This window comes from Dendrobates tinctorius, unplaced genomic scaffold, assembly GCF_039654945.1.
Source record: "Dendrobates tinctorius isolate UK_male_01 unplaced genomic scaffold, ASM3965494v1 ptg000035l, whole genome shotgun sequence".
Lineage (NCBI taxonomy): Eukaryota > Metazoa > Chordata > Amphibia > Anura > Dendrobatidae > Dendrobates > Dendrobates tinctorius.
The window spans coordinates 64,782,242-64,797,500 of NW_027361703.1; the positions used below are offsets into that span (position 1 = coordinate 64,782,242).

The 15,259-nt window shown below is 48.0% G+C and overlaps 1 protein-coding gene across 2 annotated transcripts in view; it reads right to left on the reverse strand.

Moving 5' to 3' along the window:
* Nucleotides 1–15,259, reverse strand: part of BCAP29 (B cell receptor associated protein 29) — a 140,269-nt gene that overhangs the window by 93,459 nt on the left and 31,551 nt on the right. For both annotated transcript variants that reach the window (XM_073573572.1, XM_073573570.1), the window contains exon 2: nucleotides 11,398–11,505. In XM_073573572.1, coding sequence (XP_073429673.1) covers nucleotides 11,398–11,489 — 92 coding nt within the window. In that variant the 5' untranslated portion in view covers nucleotides 11,490–11,505. The remainder of the gene's footprint in view (nucleotides 1–11,397; nucleotides 11,506–15,259) is intronic.

Consider the following 15,259-nt stretch of genomic DNA (forward strand, 5'->3'; position numbering starts at 1 on the left):
CGGCTCCTCTTTCTTGGAGGCGCCTGATTATCGTGTGCCTTCCTTTACGGTACACTAGCCCCGTCCTGTCGCTCCTGACTCTGATCGCCCCTGACCCTCTGCCTTGTTGTCTCATCCGTACTTGAGCCGCCCCTCTTGGTTTCAGCTGTCGCGATATTCGACTCCTTCGGGCCTGCTCCTAACGGTCCCTGTATAGGGATCGGCACCACCTGGCCAGCTCGCTCCAGGGACCTCGGTACCGCGACCCAGAGGGTCCATTCTTGCTACTCCTTTCAGCATAATCAGGCCATGGACCCCGCTGGTGCCTCGGCAGCGACCCAAAAAGAATTACTCTTTTTGCGGGAGGACCAAACCCGGATTATGGCTTTTATAAAGTCCATGGACACTCGGTTGACCACCATTCAAACCTCCGATCCAGGGAGCGCCCATCTGCTGGCGGGACTCCAGCAGAAGCTCCCGCAGCAGCGTGATACACAGTCCCATATTCTTAGTTACAAGGCTTCCGTTGATGACCGTTTACAGTCCCTTCAGTCTTCTGCAGCGGCCTCTGCTCCACCCCGCAACCCTGCACCTCACCCATCGCCACTTTTGGTTAAGCCTCCAAGGTATATATATATATTTAGCTCTGGCTGGGATAGCACGTGTGCGGGCTCACGCGTGCAACAGATATTAAGTGCAACAGGATAAAGTGCTTTGCAGTTAGACAATGCATTGAAGCTGATGTTCCTCTCTTCTCTTCTTCACACAGGTATTTAATTCCATCATCCATGTTTGCTGTCTGACAAGTGTGAACTGCATCATATGTAGCAAAATATTTTCATGGTATTTAATTCCATCATCCATGTGTGCTGTCTGACAAGTGTGAACTGCATCATATGTAGCAAGATATTTTCATGGTATTTAATTCCATCATCCATGTATGCTGTCTGACAAGTGTGAACTGCATCATATGTAGCAAGATATTTTCATGGTATTTAATTCCATCATCCATGTGTGCTGTCTGACAAGTGTGAACTGCATCATATGTAGCAAGATATTTTCATGGTATTTAATTCCATCATCCATGTATGCTGTCTGACAAGTGTGAACTGCATCATATGTAGCAAGATATTTTCATGGTATTTAATTCCATCACTCCTGTGGTGGGTTTTTCTTTTTTGTTTCTGCTTTAAAGTGTTGAAAGGTTTTTTTTTTTCTGTCTTTCACTGTTTTATGGCCTTGTCCAGCATTGGTTGTTTACCCTGCATAGTAATGCCTGCTCTGGCCTTGTGCTAATTGGTTAATTACTGATTGTGGCCATTTGGTGGCTGAAGCTAGCAGACATTTCATTTCATATATATTTAGCTCTGTCTGGTATAGCACACGTGCAACAGATATTAAGTGCAACAGGATAAAGTGCTTTGTAGTTAGACAATGCAGTTGGGCAGGAGACAGGTAAGGTGCATAAGTTTTTCATGCAAGCATGCTTCTTGGTCAGTCGTACTACATTATGCATTGATCATATCAACCTGCTGCTCACAACTCGCCCGCCCTTTTACACATTCTGTGCACTCTCTGCATATCCACCCCTCCCTTCTCCTCTCTCCCATGTATCTCTGAAGCTCTACTGACATTTCTTACCCACTCCAAACCATCCAATACCTCCATGCAGCACTCAAAACGTTCATACAAATCATCCCACCACCTGCTCTCTGTTTCTTCTCCTTTTACTAGTTGCAGGCGACATCTTCCCCAACCCTGGGCCTCCCTCCACCAGCATACATTACTCTCCTCCAGCTGCATATAGAAATCCTGCTAATCTTATTAACATTCAGTGCATGCCTTCTCCTATCGCTTTCCTATGTGCTCTCTGGAATGCACGGTCTGTGTGTAACAAACTGACTTACATTCACGATTTTTTTTCCTCTCTAATTCCCTTAACCTTCTGGCTATTACAGAAACCTGGATCAAGCATTCAGACACCACCGCTGCTGTTGCTCTCTCGTTTGGTGGGCTGATATTTTCACATACCGCCAGACCTGAGAACAGACAGGGTGGAGGTGTTGGTTTGCTCCTTTCATCACAATGTACTTTCAAGGTCATCCCCCCGGTTCCCTCACTTACATTTCCTTCCTTTGAAGTCCACGTCGTCAGACTCTTTAAGCCCTTCTCCTTAAGAGTGGCGGTTGTCTATCGCCCCCCAGGCTCCTCCTGCCAGTTTCAAGACCACTTCGCCACCTGGCTTACTCACTTTCTATCCTGTGACATCCCCACCCACAACATGGGAGACTTTAACATCCCCATCAATGATCCCCTCTCCCAATCTGCCTCATCTTCTTTAACTTCTTCATTCGGCCTCTCACAGTTTACTAATTCTCCTACACATGAGGACGGGAATACTCTGGACCTGGTTTTCTCCCGTCCCGGCTCTCTGCACGACTTTACTAACTCCCCTCTCCCGCTCTCGGACCACAACCTTCTTTCCTTCTCTGTCAAGAATTGTCTCCCCACCCAGGGCACCCCCACTTACCACACTTATCGGAATACACGCACCATTAATACCCAGCAGCTTATGGACAGTCTCCACACATCTTTAGCCCCCATCTCCTCCCTCTCCTGTCCATTCTTAGCATTGTCACACTTCAATAATACACTGAAGAATGCCCTAGATCAAGCAACACCTTCTACACGCAGAAAGACCCGACACAGACAACAGCAGCCCTGGCACACAATGCAAACACGCTTTCTTCAGCGCTGCTCAAGGTGTGCAGAGCGGCAGTGGAGAAAATCTCTCTTAGCAGAAGACTTCATCCACTATAAGTTCATGCTCAAAACCTATAACTCTGCCCTTCATCTGGCCAAACAATCCTACTTCACCACCCTCATCACCTCACTAGCCAACAACCCAAGACGACTTTTCGAAACCTTAATCTACCTCCTGAAACCTAAAGTACAGGCCCCCATCACAGACCTCAGCGGTGAGGATCTGGCCACTTATTTCCTAGAAAAAATCAACCACATCCATCAGGATATCTAAGCCCAATCTCCTCAGTGCCTGGATCCCCTTCCCTGCCGCACCTCAAGCTCACTAGATATCTTTGAACCTGTTTCAGAAGAAGTTTCCAAGCTCCTTGCTTCCACTCGGCCTAGAACCTGCAACAGTGACCCCATTACATCACAGCTCCTGCAGTCTCTCTCACCAGTGGTCACCACTCACCTGACTAAAATATTTAACCTCTCTCTTTCTTCAGGCATATTTCCCTCCTCATTTAAACATGCCATCATAACCCCTTTACTTAAAAAGCCATCCCTGGACCAGAACTGCACTGCTAACTACAGACCTGCCTCTAACCTTTCCTTCATCTCTAAACTCCTGGAACGCTTGGTCCACTCCCGTCTAGTCCGCTATCTCTCTTCTCGACCCCTTACAATCTGATTTCCGCTCTTTACACTCCACGGAAACTGCCCTCACTAAAGTCTCTAATGATCTAATAACAGCTAAATCGAAAGGTCATTGCTCCCTGCTGTTTCTCCTGGATCTCTCTGTCGCATTTGACACTGAATGACCAGCTCCTCCTCACTATGCTCCACTCTATAGGCCTCGAGGACACAGCCCTCTCCTGGTTCTCGTCCTCTCTGACCGCTCCTTCACTGTATCTTTTACCGGCTCCTCTTCCTCTCCTCGTCCCCTTACTATCGGGGTCCCGCAGGGCTCAGTCCTAGGCCCCCTCCTCTTCTCTCTATACACTGCCCCTATTGGACAAACAATCAGCAGATTTGGGTTCCAGTATCATCTCTATGCTGATGACACCCAATTATATACTTCTTCCCCTGACATCACCCCTACCCTAATTCAAAATACCAAGGATTGTCTGTCTGCTGTCTCTAACATCATGTCCTCCCTCTATCTGAAACTAAATCTCTCCAAACCTGAACTTCTTGTGTTTCTCCCCTCTACTAAGCTCACTCTACCTAAAATCGAAATAACCCTGGAGGGTTCAATCATAACTCCCAAGCAGTATGCCCGCTGTCTTGGGGTCATCTTCGACACTGAACTTTCCTTTACTCTCTATATCCGATCACTCACCCGCATCTTAAAAACATCTCCAGAATCCGACCTTTTCTCCCCTTTGAAACTGCAAAGACTCTTACTGTCGCTCTTATTCATTCTCGTCTCGACTACTGCAACTCTCTTCTGATCGGTCTCCCTCTTACCAAACTTTCTCCTCTCCAATCCATCTTGAATGCGGCAGCCAGGGTCATATTTCTGTCCAGCCGCTTCACCGATGCCTCCATCCTGTGCCAGTCATTACACTGGCCACCTATTCGCTACAGGGTCCAGTATAAACTCATCTCTCTCACTCACAAAGCTCTCCACCGTTCTGCCCCGCCTTATATCTCCTCTCTTATCTCTATCTCCCTACACGTGCCCTTCGTTCTACAAATGACCTAAGACTAACATCCCCCGTAATCCGAACCTCGCACCTCCGTCTCCAAGACTTGTCTCGTGCTGCTCCAGCTCTCTGGAATGCACTTCCCCAGACGATCAGACTGATACCTAGCACCGACCTATTCAAGCGCGCTTTGAAAACTCATCTCTTCAAACAAGCCTACCACATCAGCTACTCAGTAAACTAACTTTACCCTGTTCCCTCCTTCCAAATATTCTGAGTCTGCACCCTACTACTCATCTGTCTCCACACCCTCCATGCACACGATAACTGCACTTGATACTTGACTATTGCACTTAAACACATGGGCTGATGACCTAATCATGCAGCTTTATATGAAAATCCCTATTATAATTGCCAGACCTGAAATAACAAGCACTTCTCACCTACTGTGTCCCCCCATTTCCTTGTAGATTGTAAGCTTGCGAGCAGGGACCTCACTCCTAATGTCACTGTTTAAATTGTCTTAACTTGTATTGGAATTTATTGTCTGTACATGTCCCCGCTTAATTGTAAAGTGCTGCGGAATATGTTGGCGCTATATAAATAAAAATTATGATTATTATTATTATTATTATTATTATAGCAGAGATCCCAAATTGTGCCGAGGGTTTCTCAATCAGTGCCGCCTACATTTCGAGCTGCTGCCCCAGCAATACCAGTCTGATATGGCTAAGGTGACATTTATCGTGTCCCATCTCGAGGGGGAAGCCTTGGCATGGGTGAACCGGTGTTATCCAGCATACAAGACTTCCTGGACACCTTCCGCCGGGTCTTTGACGAGCCAGGGCATCTGGCCTCAACCACTGAGTCCCTTTTCCATCTTCGACAGGGAACTCTTACCGTGGGACAGTACGCCATTCGCTTCCGGACACTGTCCTCTGAGCTGGGGTGGAATAATGAGGCATTGGTAGGGGCCTTTTGTAGGGGGCTTTCGGGGAAAATCAAGGACGAGCTTGCTGGTCGGGACACTCCCACCTCTTTAGAGGACCTTATATTTCTGGCTACTCGTATTGACTTACGGTTGCAGGAACGCTCTCGCGAGATAGTCAGGGAGAGAGGCCCTTCTAGGTTTAACCCAGTCCCTAGCCCTCGTTCGACCAAGCCTGCCAGTAGTTCTGCCCTGGAGCCCATGCAGGTGGATCGCGTAAAGTTATCGGAGCTGCGGCGAAGGGAAAGATTGGAGCAAGGTTTATGCCTCTATTGTGGTGGAGCCAACCACTTTCTGCGTTTCTGTCCGGAGAGGTCGGGAAACTCCTCCGCCTAGGCCAGGTAAGAGAGGCCTCCCTAGGTGACTCTGTTCCCTCTCTACCCCTTATTATCTCAGCATTAATTCTCCTAGGTCGGGAGCGTAGATCTGTGGAGGTGTATGTGGACTCGGGTGCGGCGGGCAACTTCATTCGGTTGGAAGAGGTGGACAAGTTCCGGATTCCTGTTGTCACCCTTGAAGACTGTGGATGGCAAACCATTACCTGTCCCCGTCACCACGGTCACTCTTGAGCTGGAGATGCAAGTCGGAGCCCTACACCAGGAGAGAATTGCTTTTTATGTTTTGCCTAATTTGTCTCACGCTCTGCTCCTTTGCCTGCCCTGGCTCAGGTCTCATAAGCCAGTCCTTGCTTGGCACTGTGGGGAAGTCCTTCGCTGGGGGCACTCTTGCTAAGAACGTTGTCTGCTGCCTGTTACCCCTACCAGTCTGCACCAAGTGCCCACGGACCTTCCTGGGCTTCCCGTGGAGTATCATTCGTTTGCAGATGTCTTCGACAAGGAAGCTGAGACCCTTCCCCCGCATCGGGCCTACGACTGCCCAATCGAGTTAGTTACTGGAGCTTCTCCCCTCCAGGGGGAGAACCTACCCGTTGTCACCTACAGAAACCTCAGCCATGACGGCGTACATCCGGGAGAACTTAACCAGGGGCTTTATCCAGAAATCGTCTTCCCCAGCAGGGGCCGGGTTTTTCTTTGTTCGGAAGAAGGATGGATCCCTTCGACCTTGCATAGACTACCGAGGCTTAAATAACATCACGGACAAGAGGTATCCTCTACCACTTACCCCCAAACATTTTGACCACCTGCGTGGGGCCCAGATCTTTACTAAACTGGATCTACGGGGGGCCTACAATTTGGTCCGAATACGTGCCAGAGATGAGTGGAAGACCGCCTTCAACACGCGGGATGGCCATTACGAATATTTGGTCATGCCTTTTGGACTTTGTAACGCCCCAGCGGTCTTCCAAGAATTTGTTAACGAAGTCTTCCGGGACCTTCTGTACTCGTGCCTCGTGGTATATTTAGATGACATCCTCATCTTTTCACCAGACCTGTCCTCTCACAGGAGGAGTGTTCGTCTGGTCTTGCAACGCCTGCGGGAGAATCGACTATGCCAAAATAGAAAAATGTCTGTTTGACCGGACCTCCCTACCCTTCTTGTGGTATATTATCACGGACTCGGGGTTGCGAATGGACCCAGAGAAATTGTCCGCGGTGCTCAAATGGCCGCGACCTGTCAGACTGAAAGCCATCCAACGATTCTTGGGCTTCGCAAATTATTATAGGCAATTCATTCCTCACGTCTCCTCTTTAACCAAGCCTATTGTTGCCCTTACCTGGAAGGGAGCAAGACCGAACATCTGGCCCTCAGAAGCTGAGGGTGCATTTCTCGCCCTGAAGCGGGCCTTTGCCACAGCTCCAGTTTTGCATCAGCCAGAGGTCGGCAAGCCCTTCGTCTTAGAGGTTGACGTCTCTTCTACAGGGACTGGGGCGATTCTCTCCCAAAAGACGTCTACTGGGTGCTTGGCTCCGTGCGGGTTCTTCTCCAAGTCATTTTCACCCGCAGAATGTAACTACACGATTGGGGATCGAGAACTGTTGGCCATAAAGATGGTGCTGGAGGAGTGGCGTTATCTTCTGGAAGGGGCAGTCCATCCCTTCACAATATTTACTGACCACAAAAACCTGGCCTACCTCCAGTCTGCTCCAGACAAGCCAGGTGGTCATTGATTTTCTCTCGCTTCAACTTCGAGCTCCACTTCCGACCCGGTGACAAAAATACCAAAGCAGATGCACTATCCCGGTCCCTGCAGTCACCCGAAGTGGAGGAGGCTCCGTCGCACATTATCGATCCTGCCCGGTTTATCATGGTAGCTCCCGTGAGTCTTCGTTCCGTGCCGCCTGGCAAGACCCTCGTCCCGCAAGGCAAAAAGGTAGAAGTACTATGCTGGTGGTCACACCTCCAAGATCGCTGAACATGTTGGCACCAAGAAGACTCTTGCTCTGGTTTCCCATTATTACTGGTGGCCTTCTCTCCGCCAAGATGTGTTGGACTTCGTGGCCTCCTGCTCAATTTGCGCCAGGAACAAGGTACCTAGAAGCTTGCCCTCCGGCCTCCTTCAGCCGTTGCCTGCTCCCAAAGCTCCTTGGCAACATATCGCCATGGATTTTGTTACCGATTTACTCCGCTCTTTGGATGCACGACTATCCTGGTAGTAGTCAATCGGTTTTCCAAAATGGCCCATTTTGTTCCGTTACCTGGCTTGCCCACGGCCCCTGAATTAGCTAAAATCTTCATTCATCAGATTTTCAGATTGCACGGGCTTCCTCAGTGGATCGTGTCTGACCGCGGGGTACAGTTTACCTCCCGCTTCTGGAGAGTACTCTGTAAACTCTTGGGTATATCTCTGAATTTCTCTTCCGCTTATCACCCACAGACCAACGGGCAATTCGAACGGGTTAACCAAGTTTTGACCTCCTACCTGCAGAACTTCTCTAACGCCCATCAAAGACAATTGGGTCGATCTGCTTCCGTGGGCAGAGTTCGCCCATAACAATCATTCCAATGAATCCACCACCAAGTCCCCGTTTTTTGTGGTCTCCGGTCAGAACCCAGGTGTACCTCTTCCAGTATCTTCATCCTCTGGCGTACCTGCTGCCGATGCCCTCTCCCAAGAGTTTTCCCAAGTCTGGAGGAAGACCAAGGAGGCTCTCATACAAGCCGCAGCCCGGATGAAAAGACATGCCGACAAGAGGCGGAGGGATCTCCCACCATACCATCCAGGAGACAAAGTCCGGCTGTCGACCAAGCACATCTGCTTGAAAATCCCTTCCTGTAAGCTGGGTCCCCGGTACATCGGTCCCTTTGAGATTCTTGGACGCATCAACAATGTGGCCTATAAATTGAGGCTGCCTGCTTCACTCCGGGTCCCTAACGTCTTCCATGTCTCGCTCCTGAAACCGGTCATCCTCAATCAGTTTTGCCCTGCGCCTCCCGTTGCTCCTCAGCCAGTAAGGGCCGATGACGTATTTGAAGTGAGAGATATTTTGGCCATGAAGGTGGATAGGGGAAGGACCTTCTTTATCGATTGGAAAGGGTTCGGTCCTGAGGAGAGGTCTTGGGAACCTCGAGAGAATGTTGATGCTCCCCGCATTCTGAACAGATTCTTGACCAATCTCAGGAGGAGGAGACGTAAAGGGGTGGGTACTGTCACGCCAGCGCCGGCTATCATGCCGGTGCCGGCTCCTGCTGCCTCTGCCACATGCGTCCCCCGGCCCTCCGCTTACCGCTCCCAGCGCCGCGACTCCTGCCTCCCGGGGGATCCAGCGTGGGCTCTCTCCATCCTCCTGCTTCTGTCCTGCTCTAGCTCCGGGCATGTGCCTTAGGCCGCGGGCGCGCACTCCCATCCCCTCTTAACCCCTTCAGCACCTTCCCTGAGGAGTGATCTCCAATCAGGAGCTGGCACGGGGTATATCAGGCGGTTCCTCCTTCTTGGAGGCGCCTGATTATCGTGTGCCTTCCTGTACGGTACTCTGGCCCCGTCCAGTCGCCCCTGACTCCAGTCGCCCCTGACTCCAGTCGCCCCTGACCCACTGCCTTGCTGCCTCATCCGCACTTAAGCCGCCCCTCTTGGTATCAGCTGTCGCGGTATTCGACTCCTTCGAGCCTGCTCCTAACGGTCCCTGTATAGGGGGTCGGCACCACCTGGCCAGCTCGCTCCAGGGACCTCAACCCAGAGGGTCCACTCTTGCTACTCCTTACACAGTGCCACCAAGAAAAAAAGTGTATTGATGTATGCTGAGCCATTAGAGGCGAAATGAACATTATTTTAGACTGTTTGTTATTATGTCTCTATGGATATATTAGGTGTATGCACTAAACATGTGAAGTAAACACTGACTAACATGTCATCCAAATAAATTAATGATATTACACTGTGTTACAAATTATTATGCAAAAAATATTTCCTCATATTTTCTCTAAATTACCTATATGAATTGCAGTCAGTTATTTTCCAGTCATCTAATATTCTAGTATAATTGCAATGTTTTTGAACAAACTGCCTATGAAAACAGTATATTTTTAAAAATAAGAAACACTCAAAATGCATGTTCCAAATTATTATGCACAGCAGAGTTTTCAACCTTTTTATTTTTATTTTGGAACAAAAAAATGGTCAATTGTGAAATTATAAGCATTATCAGCTTATTACAAAATGAAATCAAACAGTTTTCAAGTCAAAACTTTATTCTAGGTGATGTTACATTTGCACATAGGACCCCTTGTTCGAAAGAAGCTTCTGAACTCACTCGTCCATTGAATTTGTCAGTTTTTGGATGGTTTGTGCTTCAATTGTTTTGCATGTGGACAGAATACCCTCCCAGAGCTGTTGCTTAGATGTGAACTGCCTCCCACCATCTTAGACACTCCTTTTGATGATGCTCCAGAGGTTCTCAATGGGGTTGAGGTCAGGGGAAGATGGTGGCCACACCATAAGTTTGTCCTCTTTTATGCCCATAGCAGCCAGAGATGCAGATGTGTTATTTGCAGCATGAGACGGTGCATTCTCATGCATGAAAATGATCTTGCTGCGGAAAGCACGGTTCTTCCTCTTGAACCATGGCAGGAAGTGCTGTTTTAGAAACTTCACATAGATTATGGAGTTCATCTTTACCCCTTCAGGGATCCTAAAGACGCCGACAATCTCTCTCCCCATGATTCCAGCCCAAAACATTACTCCACCTCCTCCTTGTTGGCGCCTTAGCCGTGTTTTCATGGGGTAAGAAAAAGTGGCTATGCTTGAAAAAGACCATGTGATGGTCGAAACGTCGCATTTTGTCATGGCACAATAAATGTTTATATATCTTTCACCTGGATGAGATGCTGTTCTTCTTCATCTTTTGTGTTTTCATGGGGTGTCCATCAACCAGCCATCCTCCACTCCTTCCGGACCATCGAGCGTTGCACGGCACTCATCGGTTAACAAAACAGTTTGGAAGTCAGTCTTCATGTATCGTTTGGCCCACTGGAGCCGTTTCTGCTTGTGTGCATTGGATAGAGGTGGTCGACAGGATGGCTTACGCACAGCTGCAAACCTCTGAAGGACCCTACATCTTGTTGTTCGGGGGGACGTTGGAGGCACCAGCAGCTTCAAAAACTTGTCTGCTGCTATGACAAGGCATTTTTGCTGCTGCTCTTTTAACCGGACTCAATTGCCTGTTGGAAAGAGTCCTCAATTTTTCCTTATCAGCACGCACACGTGTGTGCTGGGAATCAGCTACATACTTCTTGATTGTGCGATGATCCGATGAAGTGTCTTGGCAATGTTGATTGTAGTCATGCCTTGACCTAAATACTCCACAATTTGTTGCTTCTCAGCAGCCGACACATCCTTTTTCTTTCCCATTTTGGCAAAAAATGTAGGCTGCTTAATAATGTGGAACAGCCTTCTTACGTAGTCTTGCCTTTATTTGGACACACCTGCCAAACTAATTTGCACAGGTATCTGCAATTGCTTTCAGTGATATGAAGAGCCCTGACACACATCACCATCAATGAGTTTAAATGACAAGCAAAAAAATTCTAACCTTATCACTCCTAAACTCTTTTTGCATAATAATTTGGAACACAGGTTATATATCAGTATATAACATGCATTAACTTGAATATACACATTTCAAAAAACTTCTATTGTACCTCGTTGGAGAAATAAATGGGATGCAAAGAATTAAAATAACTCCGACTTCCCCATACAGGAACAATGCCACTGCTGTCCACTGAAATGTCATATTAAGTACTTGAAGTCTGCAAAAAAGTAAAACAAATGTGTCAAAGTCCCATTCACATTTCTATTTACAAGGCAGTTGCTGACACTGAAGTTAATAAGAGCATTGATGGGAAATCATAGCATCAACAGGAAGGAGTCGAAGGCCAAGCAATAATATGCTAACTCTACACAATAGATAATGTTCTATATCAGATAATCTGGTGACAGATTCCTTTTGTTCGCTACAATAAATAACTGGCAATGAGGACTATGAATACGATGCGGTGATACCGCATGTGTTCAATCAACACATCCTGAATCACCGGGCGTACAACAGGGGGCGGCACTTTGGGCAGAGCGAGGTATCCGCTGTGTCCAAAGAGCGGGGATTACGACCTGTGGAAACATACCCTTAGCCAACGTTTAAGGATACCATTTAAGGATGGATGCAATGTTTTGATGGGTTCTTAATTTTTGGTTGCAATGGCTGCAAAAACGTAATTTTGGCATTTAGATTTATTTATTTTTTGTCATTTTGCCATTTACTGATCAGGTTCGATCTTTCAAGGACGTATATGGGTTGAACTAGATGGCCTCAAAGTCTTCGTTCAACGTTAATAACTATGTAACGATACCACATGTGGTAATAGGGGAAAAAAAAAGGGGTGATTTGAAAGTGAAAAAAACCTTAACATGAGAGGTAGACTCACCAAAACCTTGACTAATGCACTAGCAAGATGCAGCAGACCCCCAGTGATTTGAATGTTGTATATATTTTTTATTCCACTTTTCACTGCATTTGTTAAGCCTCTAAAGGGGAGTTGAGCCTGCAATTATCCGATTACTTGTGCTATATACATCAATACCACACTATGGCCGTATATAGCAAAGCTCACGGTCTCCTACAGCACCCCCCCCCCCCCACCCTGCACGCTGTAAATGCCGTCAGAGATTTACAGCAACATTTAACAAGTTAACAGCCGTGGGGGGAACTCTGCTACACACACAGCTGTTATACAGGCAGATGATAGCAGAATACCAAAGGCATTATTATTATTTATTTATATGGCACCATTGATTCCATGGTGCTGTACATGAGAAGGTGCTACATAGAAATTATAGATCTCATTTACAGTAAACAAACTGGTACAGAGGAGAGAGGACCCTGCCCTTTCGGGCTTACATTCTACAGGATGGTGGGGAAGGAGACAGTAGGTCAGGGGGTTGCAGCAGTTCCGGTGTTGGTTGAGATTCCGGTAGTGGTGAGGAGGCAGCGGGGTCATTTCAGGCTGTAAGCTTTCCTGAAGAGGTGGGTTTTCAGGTTCGGTCTGAAGGATACGAATGTGGTTGATAGTCTGACATGTTGGGGCAAAGAATTCCAGAGGATGGCAGATATTCGGGAGGAGGATATGGCTGATAGACACTCCGGGATTTTGGACAGCAGAGCGGTGACCTCTGGGCCAGAGAGGCAGATCAGAGTGTAGTCAGCATAAAGGTGGTACTGGAATCCATGGGACTTTATGAGTTGCCCCAGGCAAAGTATAGATTAAGAGTAGGTGTCCTAGAACAGAGAGGGTGGGATGAGGAGGTAGTTTCGCAGTAGGAGACGCTGAATGTGCGGTTGGAAAGGTATGAGGAGATCCAGAATAGGGCGAGGTCTTTGATGCCAAAAGGAGGAGATGATCTGTAGTAGGGAGGCAGTGGTCAACTGTGTCGAATGCAGAGGACAGGTCTAGAAGCAGGAGTATAGAGTATTGTTTGTTCGCATTGACTGTAAGCAAGTCATTAGTAATTTTGGTCAGGGCTGTCTCAGTGAAGTGATGGGGGCGGAAACCAGATTGTAGATTGTCAAAGAGCGAGTTAGGGTCCCGTTTCACATAGCGACGCACCAGCAATCCCGACAACGATACGACCTGGCAAAGGATCGCTGGTGCGTCACTACATGGTCGCTAGTAAGCTGCCAAACAGGCAGATCTCTTCAACGACGCAGCAATCCGACGGCGATCCGTATAACGACCTCCGCGGTCGTGGGTACCTTGTCACACAGCAGCTTCTCTGACGACTCATGCCTGCGTCCCTGAGTTCTGCATCGCCAACGACGTCGCTCGTCAGTGTTAAACACAGCGATGCGCGCTGACCAGCGGGACGCTGACAATGAAAAAAATGGCCCAGGACATTCAAGCACAATCAGCGATATCCAGCAGGGAAGCCGGTCGCTGCTATGTGCCACATGTGGCGAGATCGCTGTTGCGTCACAAAATCGGTGACGCTTCAGCGACCTCGCTATGTGAGACGGGTCCTTTAGATGAGAGGTGGGAGGAAAGTTCAGCGTGGACGTGCAGCTCCAGGAGTTTGGAAGCGAATGGGAGCAGCGATATTGGGCAATAGCTGAACATAGTGGTTGGGTCGAGTGTTGGCTTTTTAAAGATAGGCGTGATTGTGGCATGTTTGAAAGCAGAAGGGAAGGTACCAGATGTTAGTGATGAAGAAGTGGGTTAGGGATGGGATAATAGTGGTGGTGAGGTTGGGGACGAGGTGGGATGGGGTCCAGTGCACAGGTTGTGAGGTGCGATTTGGAGAGGAGACAATTAAGCTCCCCTTCAGTGAGGTTGGAGAGGGAGGTTTTGGGCATTGGTCTATTATACAAAGGGATTGTGGTGGCTGAACAATGAAGACATGCCTTGTTTGGTCGATCTTATTTTTGAAGTGTGTGGCAAAGTCTTTATTTTCAGTTTTCAGTTAATGATATGCTCGTGCTCCGAGGCGGTCTGTGGGGGGTCTTCATGTGGTGCTCTGATTAGGTATTCATAATGCAGACAGCTGACTGATCCCTCATCAACCTGCCCCCTAGTTTACATAATGAATTTCTGTACATACTTAAAAACAAAAAAAAAAACCTTCTGCAGACAGGTGTCAGACGTGGCACCTGCTCTCCAGCATAATCACGTTTCATGTGCCAATAATACATGTTATTCAGCTAGAAAGAAAAAAACAATTTGAAAATGGCACCCGCCGTGCCTGTGCAGTAGCAGCTATCAGTGCCTATAGCTGTAATCCAATAGCTGCTACTGCGCATTCGGCGCCATCTTGGAGGAGGAATTTTTGTTTCTTCTCCAGTAAGATGAAGAATATGTACAGATATTCATTGTGCAAACTAGGGGGCAGTGAGGGATCAGTGACCGGTCAGCAGGCTGCATTATGAATAACTAAGCAAAACACCAAATGAAGACCCCCCACAGGCCGCTCCAAAGCACCAGAATCTCATTAACTGAAAATAAAGATTAAACAACCACAAGATGGATTTCATCAACCAAGGTAACATTTTAATCAGTATAACAGCGCTGACCTGACACTGTGTAGGTTACTGTGCCTCACAATTCTTAATCCAGGGACTGGATTAAGATTTGGGGTTTTAGGTACACCATAGTACGGCACAGTACACGCGGACAGCAGAGAACAGAATAATACACAGACCTGTATGCACTTGTCATTTGCACAATGTAACCCAGTGGTATTCCACAAAGGCTGTGTGTCTGTCACACTGACCAGTAACCCCATAGTGGTACACAGTGCTGTAGACCCCCCACACACACACAGGCACACATTGCAGTAGACCCCCCCCACACACACACACACACACACACACACACACACACACACACCGGCACACAGTGCAGTATACCCCCACACACTGGCACACAGTGCAGTAGACCCCCCACACACGCTTCTTTATCCCTTGAGGAAGCCACACAGCATGTGGCGATACACATGGGGTTTGCTCCCCCCACTCTT